The sequence below is a fragment of the Oreochromis aureus genome, linkage group 7, assembly GCF_013358895.1.
Source record: "Oreochromis aureus strain Israel breed Guangdong linkage group 7, ZZ_aureus, whole genome shotgun sequence".
Classification (NCBI taxonomy): domain Eukaryota; kingdom Metazoa; phylum Chordata; class Actinopteri; order Cichliformes; family Cichlidae; genus Oreochromis; species Oreochromis aureus.
The window spans coordinates 22196273-22213055 of NC_052948.1; the positions used below are offsets into that span (position 1 = coordinate 22196273).

The 16783-nt window shown below is 40.1% G+C and overlaps 1 protein-coding gene across 1 annotated transcript; it reads right to left on the bottom strand.

The window, feature by feature from the left end:
- Nucleotides 1–749: 749 nt before the first annotated feature.
- LOC116313950 (creatine kinase U-type, mitochondrial-like) lies at nucleotides 750–15287 on the bottom strand. The gene is made up of 9 exons (XM_031731801.2): nucleotides 15001–15287; nucleotides 12920–13118; nucleotides 9717–9812; nucleotides 9182–9403; nucleotides 8174–8259; nucleotides 6721–6844; nucleotides 5364–5498; nucleotides 4200–4325; nucleotides 750–1648 (listed from the first exon to the last, which is right to left on the bottom strand). Exons 1-9 carry the CDS (start codon nucleotides 15144–15146, stop codon nucleotides 1535–1537), a joined length of 1248 nt encoding a protein of 415 aa, XP_031587661.1. The 5' UTR covers nucleotides 15147–15287; the 3' UTR covers nucleotides 750–1534.
- Nucleotides 15288–16783: the final 1496 nt, after the last annotated feature.

Genomic DNA, 16783 nt, shown 5'->3' on the forward strand with positions numbered 1-16783 from the left:
TAATTAATATAGTGTAACAATACAATGTTAAATAATATAATAACATACACATGGTATACTGCACTTTTGTGCTCATTAGAGTTTCCAGACAAAACATTTTCAAGATTTAGTACAAAAAAAGGTTTGGCCCAATGTGTCCCATTCACCATTTTCCTTTACTATGCTGAGGTGAATTAAAAACAAAGGATATGTTAGGTGTAGTTCTTTATTTCCACCACTGAGTGGAACGAAACATATTTAGGGTTATTACCAGACTCAAAATGCCAAATTGTTAACGGGCAGCCATATTTTCTAACACACATTTATTGAGCAGGTCTTTCAACAGTTCATATTAATGTAACTTGAATTTTACTTAATACGATTTTCTGATTTCAAGTAGGCCACCACAGGCTACCTGTGACTGGTCTTTTGTCCCCATTATACCATCTCTTTGAAATAAAAGTTCCTGCAGGTGAGCTAAAATATTTAATCACTCAACATATTGTTGTTTTCCAGGTCTGGGCTCCATGTGAGAATATGAACCCTGTGTACTGACCTCTTAAACATAATACAGTTTTGTTATGCCTTCAACTAAACATTGTCACATGACACTATGCAACCACACTGATAGAAATCATGCCATGCAAGCTTAGTTACCATGGTTACTCAAAGCTCTGGCCTCATATTTGTAGAAAACACCAAAGAAATTGCATTTAGCTCACATAGGACCCAAAAAAAACAACAAAATAAGAGTCAGACAGTGGAGCAAATACTGTTAAATAGATGATTTCTTTAATAAAAGACATTAGAGCGTGACATTCAGTTATAAACTCAAATGATATTGCTTCAGTAGCATACAGTACAGAGCTTAACTGGACCAGTGTGAATTATAATCTGACACCAGGATGTCACCAAACCACCGACTCATCTGGAGAACACAAGAGTCTTCTGACTTCAGCTTGTTAGTCTACATTCAAACCAATTCAGAACAGTTAAAGTAAACTATGTTCACACAATCCACCCTCCACGGTGAGCACAGATGGATGAAGTACACAAGCACTAGCTAATAGGAGGCATGAACAGTGAAACTACAGAGATGAGAGGAAAGGGGATGTGTGTATAGGGCATGCGACAGGAAGGGAGTAAGCCAGGTTTGGGCAGGCTGAGGAGTGCTTTAATAGGAGTGCCAGAGATGTTGGGCCATGCAGAAAAGGGCATGTTACAACAGCCTCATAATTTGTGCATCCTTATTCGTATCCACTGCTATCTTAGAGCAGGATTTAGATTTAAGCTTAAATCAAGCTTTGAATTTACTGCAATAGGCTTCACTCACTTAGGCCCAAAGCAGTTCTGGGACTCTGAAGCCACGTCTAATATAAGGAGATTATATTATAGAGAGGTATGCTGTGGGGTGGGATGGTGTAATTAGATAAATAGTAGTAATAAATGAGGCGATGACATAGATATTTGTAATATCTATGGGCACAGAGAGAGAGAGGAATTTGTGCATGTGTGTGTGCCCAGAGGTCTGTGTGGGGAGGTGAGGGATCAGTGTCTACTTGAAGAGCTTGATGGGTGCAGGCACCTTGATGTCCTGGCCTTTCTCCAGCCTCTTCTCACACTCAATTAGGTAGTTGACACCATCAATCACTGTCTGCACCAGCTGGACCTGAGAGGATGGACATGCCACATTTTAGTAACAAAAGTGAACAGGAAAGTGCACAGAACATAAAAAAGTAGACACTATTTTTGCAATAAGGAAGAGTAATTTTATCAAGGTCAAAGCCAAGTCACGTTTGTGTTTGGTAAGCCACACAAGACAGAAATTATTAACATGACCGGAAAACTTTTATATCTTAAAACAAATAAAATAGTGAAAGCCTAATACAGGGTACTTCTAGCAGCTTTTTCTTTGAATGCTGTCAGTGGCTGAAGATACAAAACAGTCTGCAGCTATAAACAAACCCTTCACAACCAAAGTGCAAACTACCAAATAGGGATGAGCAGATATAAATACAAGCAGCCTGTACTCTTGTTGATTCTGTCTTATGGCTCAGTTAAGATGCAGAATGTGTGCCTCCTCTAGTGCTATGTAAGTACAGCCCACCTTAAAAACAGGCACTTCTCAAATGTTCACATGGGCTGAGCTACAACACACAACCCAGAAATATTTATATCTTCTTACTCTGTTTATACTTATATTTATATTGTATCCCACTCTTATTTATTTTATCTTTTTATCCTGTTTATATTCTTATTAGGTCATATCTCCAGTGTTTCCTCGGAGGGGGCTCTCTGCACCGGGGCTGTGATCGACCATGGCTGCTGGGGCTCTGTGGGTCTTCTCAGCCTGGCTGGGGGGCTTCTTTGCCTCCCTCCTGCTGCGTGCCCAGCCTGGAGGCTGCGGTCTGTGACCGGCTCCCGGTGCAGACAGCTCCCTGTGATAGTGTTTCCTCACTTGGCTAATGCGTACCCAGCCCAATTTTACTCTTTAAGTGTGTGTGTGTGTGTGGTGGGGGGGGGGAATGTGTGTATCCATGACCTTTCTGTTAATGAGAGTGTGGGGAATGAGTGGGAGGGTGGGGTGGGGTGGGCTGCTTTTAACCATGTAAAGCACTTTGTGCTACAGTTTTTTTTGTATGAAAAGTGCTTTATAAATAAAGATTGATTGATTGATATATTTTCACAGCAGGACGATGCAACAGTGGTTAGAACGGTCACCTCGCATCAAGAAGGACCTGGGTTTGAATCCTGTGTCTGTGTTGCTTCTCTCTAGGTATTCAGGCTTCTTCCCATAGTCCAAAGACATTAGGTTAGTGTGTGGTTCCAAAGTGACTGTGAGCATGAATCTTTGTTTGTCTCTGTGTTCTCACCCTATGCAGCTGGGATAGCTTCAGCCTGTCCTGATAAATAGTTTATATTCTGTTGTGTCACACAGCAGTGTCCTCACAGTGGTGTCATGTCTGTGTCAAATTACAACCAACCTGCTGAGTGCCTAAAAACTAACAAGAAACTTACAAGTACCTGCAGAACTGGTCATTTTTTTTAATTAAAATGAGGGTAACTAAATATTTATTTTATTTTATTTAGTATTTCTAAATTCTGTATTTTATATGGTATTAGTTCAACAACAACAATACTTAGTAGACACACCTGTGGTATCAGTTTCAAAATCGTACGTCGCCTTGGTCTCATGTTATCTCATTCATAAGATTTTCTGAAAACCTGACCTTTGACCTTGAGGTCAAGGTCACTGAGATTTGAACTTGTCCAAGGCTCAGTCGAAGCACCCGTGGTATGAACTTCAAACTCCTATGTGGCCTTGTTTTTGTGTTATCACACTAACGAACTTGCGTCAGCCATAAAAGGCTGAGGGGTAAAAAGCATCGAGTTAATTTTACTTCCTCAAACTTCTGCACAGGTTTGTGATTTTAATGTTTATTTTATTTGCGTTATAAGGTGACCTTGAGTGTTTTAAAAGGCACCAACATATCAGACTGAAATCTGTATTTGTTAACACGGGCTTAAAGAGGAACACCTCCTTGTAGTCCTCCTGCACTTTTCCCCAACTGCTCACAATTCTCTCATTCCTTCATCCTCATTCAGATTTTCTGCCATTTAATTGGGAGGTCAGCTCCCAAGCCTTTCAATAATCAGAGAATGTTTTAAAGAAAGAAAATTAGATGAGTGAATCCAAATCTGTACTAAACTGAAGGCTAATTTGTACACTGCACTTCACCCAGAAACAACAAAGAGCCCCTGCCTCCTCTGCATGTCATCAGAATAAAACACACAACCATGCACTCACCACAATAGAGAGCTCCTCTATTGTACTGTACTCATGTGACACTGAGGCCAAGGACATAACAGAGACAGATTACATGTACAGGCCAAAGAAGAAGCTCCTCTTATCCTCTTGCAGTTGTGAAAAATAGCTCCAGCTATACTTTGTCTGAAAAACCGATTAAACTGTACTCCAAATAATCCAACTCACAAAATATTTGTTTAGCAACAGTTTACATTGGGCTCATTTTTTCTAGGTAACATGGTTAAGATGGTTAGCTTTTTTTTAGCCTCACTGAGAAAGACATTGTCTTTGCTTATTCCGGGATAATTTATCGAGGTATTTGTGGTTAATGAACAACACCAGGAAAAACGGTTTGACAGGTAATATCTGCGGTGTACTTAAAGGTTAGGGACGCACACTTCATTTACCCTACCTCAGACTGTCCCAGGCGGTCTAGGTTGGAGATGTCAAACACACCACCCACAGCTGCAGTATCCACACCGCCTGTCCCTCGCTTCTGCAGACGCAGGTTGTCCAGGATCTTACTGAAGCGAGGATCCTGGGATGAAGCAGAGAGGAGTTATTTCACGCCATTTCAAATCACCAACCACAATATTGTTAAGGGTGAATTAATCTAAAAATTCCTTTTGTAGACTTGAGAAAAGAATTGTTGATGTTCGCAAAGCAAACGATGGATATCCAAAGTTATCGCAGTGTTTTAAAGTGTCAAGAAGAGTGAAGTATCATCAACAAATTCACAGAGAGCAACACAGCGCAGAACAAGCCTTGCAGAGGTAGGAAGTGAAAGATTTCAAAGACTCTGGAAAGAAAACTCGTGAGAGATTTGTCTAAAGACCCCAGATCAACTGCCAAGACACGAATGAATGACTTAGCCAAGTCAGGAACTGTAGTCTCAAAGAAGACAATCGCTAGAACCATGCACAGGAATGGACTTCAAGGTTGCAGACCAATAAAAACTCCAATTCTGCAGAAGAGAACACCATCCCCACAGTGAAACACAGAGATGGGAGTCATGTGCTGTGGGAACTGGGAATCTTGTCAAGGTGAAAGGAAACATGGAGAAAGAAGATTTTGAAAGAAAACTTCAAGTAGTAATTGCTTGAGCATCGTTGCTTTGTCTTCCAACTTGACAATGACCCAAAACGTTGCTCCTGCTGAAGAATTACCTCCAGAAGACCGAAGTGAAGGGTATTGACTGGCCTGCTCAAAGCCCTGACTTTATTCCCATTGAAAATCTGGAATGAACTGAAGACCAAGAACCATGGAAGAAGACCATCAAATCTGGAGGAGCTTGAGAGATTCATCAAAGAACAGTTATTTGGGATTGCTCAGGAGACATGTAAGACTTGTTGAAAACTACAACAAAAAGTGCAGGCTGTTATTGAGTAAAAAAAGGTAACATAATGTAGCATAATGAAGATGTGCTAAAATGTCCTGACTCGGGAAATCCTTATTAGCTTAATTTTTAAAAGCCATACACAGTGCAAATCTTGTGCTTTAAATGTGACCCCAAAACCCAATAAAACACATGTATGGAAACACATGTATGGAGTTTCTTTACAAACATTAAACTCACCTTGCCCAGCAGGGGCAGCTTGACGTGGACACCGGCCCTAAGTCCTGTGCCCAGGTTTGAGGGGCAGGTGAGGATGTAACCAAGCCTCTCGTTCCACATAAACTCCCAGCCTCTCTCCTGGATCAGACGTTCCACCTAACAGAGGAATATGGAGTCAAACAAGACAGTGAGTGTGTTTCACTCCCAGACTGCAATAACTGCCAAACCTTTGAGTTTTCATATTTTGTGGCTGACAAGAAAAGAATAGGGAGTTGCTCAACTTCTATAACTGTTCAATGAACTCTGGTGGGAGTGGAATGACAGATAATCCAGTGCTAATGTAGAGCCAAGGAGTGCTGTTCAGGGCCCTCACACATTTAGTACATAAAGACCCCAGATGTTGTGTTGCTTGTCTTTAGCTCTTTCTCAAAAGGGGAATTTGGCCTGCTTTTGGATAAACAGTTTATCCCAAAAAGTTGATTGTATTCATCTGGACATGGTGTTTTCAGTGGGGGAAATGTTTTGTTTCAGCTCGCTGTCTGACTTCTTCAGTCTCAGCTGACTGCAGGCTTCTCCAACCTTATAAAAAGTACCTCTGCATACTGACTGAAACTAGCACCACTGGCGAACAACATGCTGTGAGGTCAGTTTCTTGATGATTAATATGGAAATTGTCATGACCATTGATCAACAACCACTGATCAATGGCCATGAGTACCATTCACGGAGTTGAGGAATGGCTGCAATCACAGCATTGTAAGATGGTGAAATAAGTACCCTTAGGCCCCCCTGCTTCACTCAGAGATGGTCTTTCCCTTTTCACGTAAATGACCTCCTTGACTCCCCACTCAGTGTTACTCCCTGTTCAGGATGTGTAAACCCTCATTATGAGAACATATACTTCCTGGACAGGGTGATATGCACATCCTCTTTCCTTACCTGGGTGAATGAGTATGCATCAGGACATAAACAGTTTATGTTTGCCCAACCATTTTTGGGCATCTGTCTACATGTGAGGTCAAAGTCTAGTTTAAGTAGTTTTTTCCACTCTGTAAGCATTCTCTACAGAGATGCTTTTAGACTGTATTAATTATCTTGCCAGGTTTATTAAATCCATAAAGCCATCAAACTGCAGCAGACACACAGTCTACCATTATCAAATTTAATATCCAATACTTTTATTAAATCACACACAGCCAACATCGTGCAGTGTGTCAGATTTGCTGGCAATAATTTCTTGTGGTCCAGGATCACATTCACACAGAGATCACAACAGAGAAAAACACCATGCCTGCTCAACCACCAAAATTCTCTATTTAGTTCTTTTCTCCTTAAGCTGTTTCAAATTATCCCCTCGCATACACAAACACAGTCTTACCTCCTTCAGGCCTCTGCAGAACCTCTCAAAGACTCTCTTCATGTTTCCTCCCTTCTCCATAGAGATGACTCTTGTGTGATCCTCCTCATTGACCCAAATCAGGAATGTCTTCTCATTGTTGTGCCTGCACATAGATTAAGGACATAGATTATACAGAATTCATGTTTGTGGCTGATGGTTGCTCAGTTTCTGTATTTGCACTAGCATATCAAGAAGAAGTGGACAGACTATAGACAGTAAAAAAAAAAATGTTGGTTATGGTTATGGGCTGGAAAATAAAGCCGATCCAGAGGTTCCTTAACCCTGCATTCTACCTTTTCTCTATGTTTATTTCCTTAATGGTGGCAGCCATTTAAATAGGGTGGAGACAGAGGTACAGAGAAGGAGAATACAGTGATGCAATAAGAAGGAAGAAAAGGAACACGGAGCAGAAGCAAAAAGGATTAAAAAACAAGCAAAATGATTCACAGCATAGCTGAACATAAGGTTAGTGAAAAAAACAGAAAGATTAGAGAGCCAGAAAAACAGAAAGCTGAGCGCCTGAAAGAAGAGATGATTAAGGAATGACGTGAAGGTGAATTATTAAGGAGAGCTGAGGACAGGTTGGCTGATACGGCTGGCAGAGGGAGAGAGGAGGGAGGCTGGTGATTGATTTTGGCTGGCTGATGCGTTGCACTGGGTTATTCCTGAGTACATGCTGAACCTCAGTGCTGAGGGAGCATTTTCCGCATTGCTAACACACCTCCACCAAGGATCAGTGACGGAGAAACGCTAAAAACAGAGACAAAAAAGCCCCTTCTTTATTTAGAAAACTGTTAAATATGAAAACTAATCATTAAGCCCTAAAAGAGTGGCCTCGCTTGGGAGAAACATGTTACATAACTGTTTGTATGACCCACTTCCAGTTTGTAGCAGTGAAGAAAAACGTTAATTACATATCATAGTGGGTCACCTCCAAACAGTGTGTCAATGCATCACTGTCATCCCCCAGAAAAGAAGAAAATGTAACAAAAACTTTGTTTTGTAATTAAACGGCATTCTGGGATATGAGCTACCAAAACTTTCTCTATTATTTAACACATATTTTTATATTTCAGTTTAAGCCCATAGAGTCCCACTGCCAGATTTTTCTAATTTACTACAGTAGCATTTCTTTATCACGTAGAAAAAGTGAGATATACTGTTGAAATTGCACTTCTTTTTTGGCATATTAAGATAGCTCAGAGATTAAATGTGTAGTTAAACTTCTTTATTCTGACAGAAAGGGGAGTTTCACTGCTCTGGTCCACCTCAGGTCAAACTGGGACATGTTATTTGGCCCACAATGTAAAACAGGTTTGACCTCTCTGATCTACATGAACCTTTACCAAGGTATTTAGGATCTCTTTATTTCTGGTAATAAATAGATGAAGAAGTTTTGTTTACCAGCCAGAAACATTTCTTATCCACTTACCAAATACCACGGGCATCTGGCCAGTCACGAGCCATCCCTGCACACGTGAGGAGGGGGGACACCGGCTTGTCAAACAAGAAGTGGTCCTGTTGGAAATACAGAAAAAAAAGGATGATTTATACTCAGCTAAGTCAAGAGTGTTTGTTGGTTAAGAAAACAAAATGGGATCAAGAAATTAGAACTAATTACAAATATAAACAACATCAGAACATTAGAAATAATATCTTCAATCAACCCAATAACCTTAACCCAACATTCAATCAAGTGTTCTTGCTGCTATTTCCATCACTAAAATGCATCCTGGGAGGCATTAACAATGAGGTAGACCTGAGAATTCAATACTCTGACTGATCTTTTCTCATTGTGAGGAGAAAAATGCTGTGTCAACCACAACACACCCACTCCTGATTATATGTGATAAAATTCTCTTTTTCTTCTGGTAGGTCACGTACTGGAATTGTAATCACATCAACAGCAGGCTAAACATAACAAAGAAACATAAAGCTGATGGCCCAGAGTTTTCTGATTAAGTGTGCTAAATAATTCCAGCTTATAAATATGTGATCAACTGACGGATCATTTCTTTCAGGCTAACTATATGAAGTACAAAAATGAGAGAATGCATCCTCTGCCAAGGCCAAGTATCGGTTTTGCAATTTTAGTCTGGATCTGCACCAAAATGTAATGAGTTATTCTTTTGCTTCGTCTTTCTGCCAAGTTTGATGCAATTCTATTGGTAAGTACACTTGCTAAAAGACAAGCAAACAGACAATGGCACTGAAAATATATCTTTCCTTATAGAACACCTTTCAAATGTAGTAAAAAAATATAATGCTTTAATATAACTTTGGTTTCCAATGTGAAATTGTATACATTAAGTTACAAAATACAGGATGTTTTTTCTAAGACAAATATACAAATAATTAAATGAAAGCAGAGGTAGCTGAAAACTTGACTTTTTCCAAATGCAAATTCCAAATGAGTCGACAGCACGACATCATCACTCACATCAATGAGCTGTTGCTGCTCCTTTTCTGTCATTTGGGTGAGACTGTAGTACTTCCCCGTTAGGTCACCCTTCAGGCCAGACAGGGCATCAACCACTACTCTCTCCACCTCCCTGCGCTCTGCCCGGGTGCAGGCGGGTGGCAGGCTCAGGCCGCGGATGCTGCGGCCTGTCCTCACCCTAGACGACAACACATATCGCTCATCGAAATGACCTGACTGGATCTGAAACAAAGATGGGGTAGGTTTAAGGCTACCTGTGCAGGTAAACCAGATCATATGATGTATTAAAAAAACAGTGAAAGAAATAAGAGGTGAGGAGGAGGAAGAATTAGTTTGTACTTCTCTAGACTGGTTATAGTAGTATATAAAGAGAGCTAGAAATCTAACTAGGCACTTTGCCCTCACAATTTAAACGTACATATTTAGAGTCAAATGAGTAGTTCTTAATTTTTTGATGCTTTTTGCAAATTTTGCTTTCAAATACTCAGCCTACAGAGTAAAATACTGCTTCAGGCACTGTCAGTGTTAGTAATACCTTGCTAGACTCCAGATCAGTGGGGTGCCTCATGGCACGGGGGTCGTAGCCATTGTGCCTTTCCTTGATCACAGGGTCCAAAAGGTCTGCAAATACCTAAACCAGAAAAAGGAATAAAGAATACTCAGGCATTGCATGTATAAGGTTTACTAATGAGTTCATTTTAAAAGGCCATTTTTTCCTCTTTTAAATATTTATTATTGCTCATTTAAAATAAGCAATAATGAAAAGGAATAATTAAAAAAGGATTTTTCTTATGCCTGGTCTGGAGTGATTGATAAGGCAGGTAGAGCGAACAATGAGGGTCATTTATTAGTGAAATTGAGTCACGTGCATTACTGAGTCGATAAAGTTAAAGTAATATAATCATTGTTATTTTGTTGTCATTTGTTGATAAAGCAGGTAATGGATTTTCCAAAATGCATGTTGCGGTTGATTAGCTTGTTCGAATCAGTTTATGTAAAATATATAATACACTTGGATACCTAACACCACCCAACTAACTGGTGGATGAGGGGATTTCCTCTATGAGAATAAATCCAATTGGTACTTCAGTAGTGAGGCAAGGTAGAGGCAGCATCACCCTTTGAAGGTGAGAGGGGGAGAGAACTCAGAGAAGATGGTTGGAAGAATGGAGCCAAATGCACAGAAGCTTTTAAAGAAAATCTAATCCAGAGTGCACGCAACCTGAGACCAACAATGGATCAATTTTCACAACAACAGCCAAGAGAACGCTGGATTGGTTTCAAGACAAGTCTCTGACTTTTCCTTGAGAGACCCAGCCTAAACTCAGACTTTAACCCCCCCAAATCTTTGAAGAGACCCAACAGTGGGTCAAAGCTGATGACAAGGCTTAAAAAGATCTGGAAGGGAAAACTGGACACACTGCACATGTGCATGTGTGAAAGTCTGTTACACTTAAAACTATATCTGCCATAAATGGGGAGAAAAGATGATTTCAGTGACTTTGAACATTGATGCAATACGGGCTGAGTATTTCAGGAACTACTAGGATGTTCCCCCCAACCATCGCTATGGTTTTTAGAGAATTGCGTGAAAAAAGAAAATATCCAGTGAACAGCAGTTCTCTGAGTGAAAATACTTTGTTGATGTTGGTAATGATGAGGATAATGGCCAGACTGCCTTGACCTGGTAGTAAGGCAACAGTAACTCAAATAACCACTCTTTACAAGCAGATGAACATCTCTCAACACACAACACGTCCAACCTTTGAAGCAGATGGGCCACAGCAGCACAAGATCAACCCAGGTGCTACTTCTTTCAGCTAAGAAAAGGAAATTGAGGCTATGATTCACACAGGCTCACCAAACTGGAGAACAGGGAAAATGTTGTCCGGTCTGATGAGTCTTGATTTCTGCCAAAACATTTGCAGAGCAGGGGATGATTGGTGTAAGCAACATGAAAGCATGGGTCCATCCTGCATTGATTTAACCATGTAGGGGATATTTTCGTTGACACACTTTGGGCCCCTGAGTACCAACTGATCATCATTTAAACACCACAGGCTACTTGAGTATTAATGCTGATCATGTTCATCTCTTTATGATCACAATATACCCATCTTATGATGGATCATTTCAGCTGGATAACATGCTACATCACAAACCTCAGATCATTTCGAACATGAACTCAAATGGCCTCCACAGTTACCAGATCCCAATCCTATCAGTCTCTTAAGTCCGAGGTCATAAACCGTTTCTGGGTCCAAACTCCGGAAGTTAAAAACTGTCTAAATTCTTTTACCGTTAATAAAATGATTAGTGTGCTCCCAGGTGTTACGAGAAAGTTTAACATCCAGCCATCCATGAAAAATAGAATTTTTGAAGATCAACCGAGTTAGAAGGTTGCAAGATGTTAGATCACTGGTTTCCATCTAAACATTATACACCATGTTCTGACTGAGGAATTTTGGAAAAACTAAAACAAACAGCTCTGCTATTACTTCACATTAAATGAAGATAGAAAACTGTCAAATAGTTAGCTGATGGGCTGTAGTTCCATTGTAAGGTTTTAAACTGCAGCAGATGAATAGTACTAATAAAAACCCACAGAGACCAACGGTGATCTCTCATTATTTTTAGGGGTTTGTTCAGATTAAACAGAACAAGATACAAAGCCCTGCAACATGTTAACGATACAACAGTATCAGTAGGAGTTTGGACCTGGAAGCAGGGTTCACACGTCATCACTTAATAACCGGATAGAGCACCTGTGCGGTGTGATGAAATGGGAGTTGCACAATATAGATGTGTAGCAACAAATGCAACTCTGTGATCCCATCATATGGGACCAAGCTTTGAGAAATGTTTTCAGCACCTTGTTTAATCTGTGTCACAAAGAACTAAGACAATTCTGAAGGCAAAAGGGGATCCAACACAGTACTAGGAAGGTGTGCATATTTTCGCAGTGCAATCTTCTAACCAACATTTTATGACTGAAAAAAGTGGAAGGGTCTGAAATATCCTAAAATGACTGTCTCTGAACATTGAGTAACTACTTTACCAGAAGTCACTGACATTCTGTTGTGTTGCAGTAACACCATACCCTGAAGTGTTCAAAAGAAACTCCCACACATGTCAAAAGCTGGGAGTATATGATACATTGCAAATACTAAGGTATGTATTCATATTGTTTAAGGAAAATGCTTACACAATCACAAGTAACAGAAATCTCTAACGGTTGACCTGCAACCTCCAGCATTACAGATTAAACACTCATTATTCTCCTGATCCATAGTTAATATCACATTCAAAGACACACACACTGCTGTCAGCAGTTCTAAGATATTTCTGTAGCTTCTAAATGAAGCAGGCAATTAAAATGAAAATGTACTGAAGTATCCTCATTTTAGATATTGAGACATCCCAAAAGACATGTCCCAGCTAAAAACCCTGCCTCAGTGGCACTGTAATACTCTGTGTATGCATGTGTGAATGTCACAAAACACACTTGATAATGAGGGTGGGAACACTAACAGGGTAGTGAAGACCCGAGGACATACGTCCCGATGACAGCTGCATATGCAAGTACATAATAATGAGTCTTCTTCCGCATAAGGAAGGATTCTCTGTTACCTTGTGATTCTTTCTAAAACCTATTAGACCCAAAACTCTGTTTTGGCATCAAAAAGTTTTGTATGCAGAAGGAAGCCTGTATGTCGAAAAGTTACTATGACGTCTGACCTCATAAGACTCCTCGTCTCCTGCCACCATGCCAACAGTCTTGATGAAGGGGTGCCCAGGGTTGTCCACGCCCGTCTGGATGGCCTCGTCCAGTGTGAAACCATTGGGAGTGGCCCTATCACACAGCTTAGCGTAGATTGCAGGTGTGAGGTTACTGGCCATGCAGTTGTTGTGTTTGCGCAGGTCTGGGAACTCCGCACTGCACAAACACAAATGAAAGATTATATGTGAATGTGCTGCTATTGGTGAGAGAAAAAAATTACAGGAGTGTAGGCGATGGTTTACTTTTTGCCCTTGGAGCAGGGGCACAATGAGTGACTCACTCAAGGAACTGTTTTTCATTGCACGTACGCAAGTGACTGGTGTGTCAACCTGTGACTTTCTGCTAATACAACACCCTGCCGGCTAACAAAACACCACTAATGTAAGACACAGAAGGACACGAGCATTGTACTATAAAACATGGCACAGCGGCACCATTAATGTGCATTCTTTGGTTAATGTTCAACTATTCATGAGATGGTAAAAGTGCCATTTATTTCATGATGATAGAGGATGCAGAATTAGATTAGACACTACAAGCTTTTCAAATGAGCATTTAGGCTTTCACAGACACTAATGGGAAAAAAAGAAAATGCTGTGAAAGACCAGCAAAAATTAATACTTGTTGCCAAGAAGTCTGAAAGATTAGCACTGCCGTGGCAGCACAAATTAACTATGTGTTTTTGTTACACTTTGTCTCAAAGCATAGGGCTAAGGCATCAAAAATAAAAAACATTCACAAAGTCATCTTTATCATAGACAATCAATGCTTTAGACTTTCCAGCAAATTCAACTTTATGTTCCAGAATTGTTTTGTGTAGATATATATTTTTTTACGGCATAGCACAAAAATGAAACAGGCAATTGTTTTCAAAATTTATATTTAAAACGTTTTTTTTACATCATTTTTATTAGACAAAAAACAGGTTCCGTAATAGTAGTCTGTGCATGTGGAGTAGATGTGTAACTGTATGTTCACAACCATTTACTCGAAAAATTATTTGTCAATCAAACAAAGACAAGCATGTTTTCTTTTTTGCAATAATCTGACAGATATTTATTCCTTTGTAAGGGATGATCTGGCTAGATCCCTATTGTATGTGGAAGCAATGCCAACATCTGTCTACATTTTTTGCCGCAACCACCTACTGCACCATTACTGCAAGGTTTCAACCATAATCACTAGCTACTTCTAATTTGAAAACTTTTGTACTATCACTTAAGCAGGATTATGATTTTTACTTTTTTTTAAAAGAGTCGAAATATTAGTAAATGATATAGTCTAGATGAATTTTCCACACTCTATTTAAATGTAATTAAATATTCCCATTTCATGTGGGCCACCCCACTGAACCAATCCTGTTAGCGCCCCTGCTGCAGGAGCTCTTTAGGTGTGACCACTTGTATAACAGTGGGCAGGGTTTTATATCAGAATACCAGTAATCATTTACTAACCTATATATGGTGTATGTGGTGCATTTTTAATGCATGCAGGCGTGCACTAGGACACGTACGCACCCCGCCTCGGCCTCTCCCGAGTCTTTTGATCCCGCCAGTATCCATGTATAACAATGGGTGCATGCATGTAACCTATATTTATGGCGCTAAACCATCTGCTCTGCAGGCTGGTGCAAGGAGCACAATTATAGCTGAAGGAAGCAGAGATTTGTGACATATGGTTGCATACATGCGATGGTTATGAGCGATATTAAATCTAATTTTACTTCACATAAAAGGCATCACTGAACCAAGTATTTTTGCCAGGACGTTAGGATTGTGCGTGGTCCCTATATGCTGCCTCTTGCACGATTAATTTTAATTATGTTGATGCAAACAATGATATTAATAACATATTAATATTTCACAAAAAACTGACAAAATAATATAAAACATAGCATTCGCACTGGTTTTGAAAAGCTGCTCATTTCTAACTAATAATCTGCGTATTACATCACAAAATATATGATAAAGTTATGCTAAATGCTTCTAAAAATAATGACTAAATTTGTGTGTAGTTGTAGTATTGAAAAAAACGTTACCTCGCGGGGTACCTCCTGCGAACAGGCACTCCGGCACTAACATGTTCCCGGTGGAGGAGAAATCCAGCCGTTACCGAGCCTCCCACCAAAGTCAGGATCCCGATGTGTCGTTTGGAAGAAAGGATTCGCGAGAAACTGCTTGCCATTTTTTTATCCTCCTTGTATTTGGGTTTTGAAAAAAATGAGAAAGGTCTTTTTTTTCACGGCTACGGGGAAGGAGGGTCAGGTGGACGGGAGTGTCGGTGATGAAGTGCCCCTGATGGAATGGAAAGGAGTGCGATTGAGAAGCAGCGACGTCAAGATGGTGGAATACACGACGAGAGCGGAAATTCAGCTGCATCTTCAAAATAAAAGCGCAAGATTAAAACGCCTAATGTTCTTTCTGCAAATGAAGACGTAACCTTCACCCCCAAATGTGACTTAATCATTTGTTTTTCACAGTATATTTAATTTACTCTAGCCTAAAACATATTTGCAGAAATACATAGGCTTCTTTTAAATAAGGTAACACAGACTAAATGCCTAACTTTAGAGCTAAGAAAAATTATAATTTTTATCAAGTGTATAGTAATTATACTTTTTTTTTTAAGGACCAACGATGATGATTTCAGTTTACTGCTTTTTATATTTTACCCTGGCAGTCATTTCAGCTGTATACTTTAATGAACCACACGCAATATCAAAGTCCATCTGAATGCCTCTGTTTGTACACTGTTACTAGTCACTCTTGTGAAAGAGTTCAATTAGAAACAAACAGTGCCTATGAAATATATTACTCCCAACTAGATTTGTTTTAGTGTTTTACAAAAGTCAAATACAGTATATCGCACTACACTGGGTCAAATGCCTTCAAATTATTTTGTGAAAACCTTTCAAATATAAATGAAATCAGGATCATGGGTGTCATAAGAAATGTGATTACAACCGACCTGTGTGCTGTGCAGACAGCAGCTATTTAACGACCAATTATTTTATTTAACGACCAAATTCAACACAGTGATGAAGGAAGCATCAGCAGGTAAAATTATAGCGAACCTCAAGTCACAGTGCATGCCAAATCAGAATTTGGACGGTATTTTTGCCTCGTCTTGTGCAGTTTAATTGCAGCTATAGGCCTGACAGATAATGCAGATGTAAAACTAAAACACCGTGCATACATTTATTCCCAGGTCATTTTCACTTGCATACCCGAATGTCGAGAAAAAAACAAGCTCTCCATATGGGCGGAATCTGCTCTGTGCAGGAAGTCACACACGCTTATATGGGCTAACTTGACAGTGTTGGAGCGGTGCGTGGTGTGAATACTGAAGGACATCGGTGAATAGGGCTGCAGCACTGAAACGCCTCACATCACCCCAAGTACTACTCCACAACCCCCAAACACACACAGACACAAACACACGATGCGCTCCCTCCGCTCTTCATTCAACCCGGAGGAGAACAAGCAGCCAGAACGCCTTTGTCTGGAATAAGATTACAAGGTTACTCCAGCTACTCACAGCCTACCATTAAAAAACAAACAAACCAGCAAAAACCCCACTGCAACTTCCGCATGGCGATGCGTCAAGAGTGACTTACAGGGAAAATGTTCAGTTTGTACACGTGGAATCTGAGATGAATTCGTCTGGTGGAAGTATGAATGGAAAAAAAATGGCAACACACTTCCCAGACCTCAGCTCAGTTTCCATTTCTTCACCGCTAAGTGATCTGACATAGTCACATATCTGTGTGCATACGCACTATGAGCAGCTTCCCACAGACATTTTATTACCAAGATCAGTCT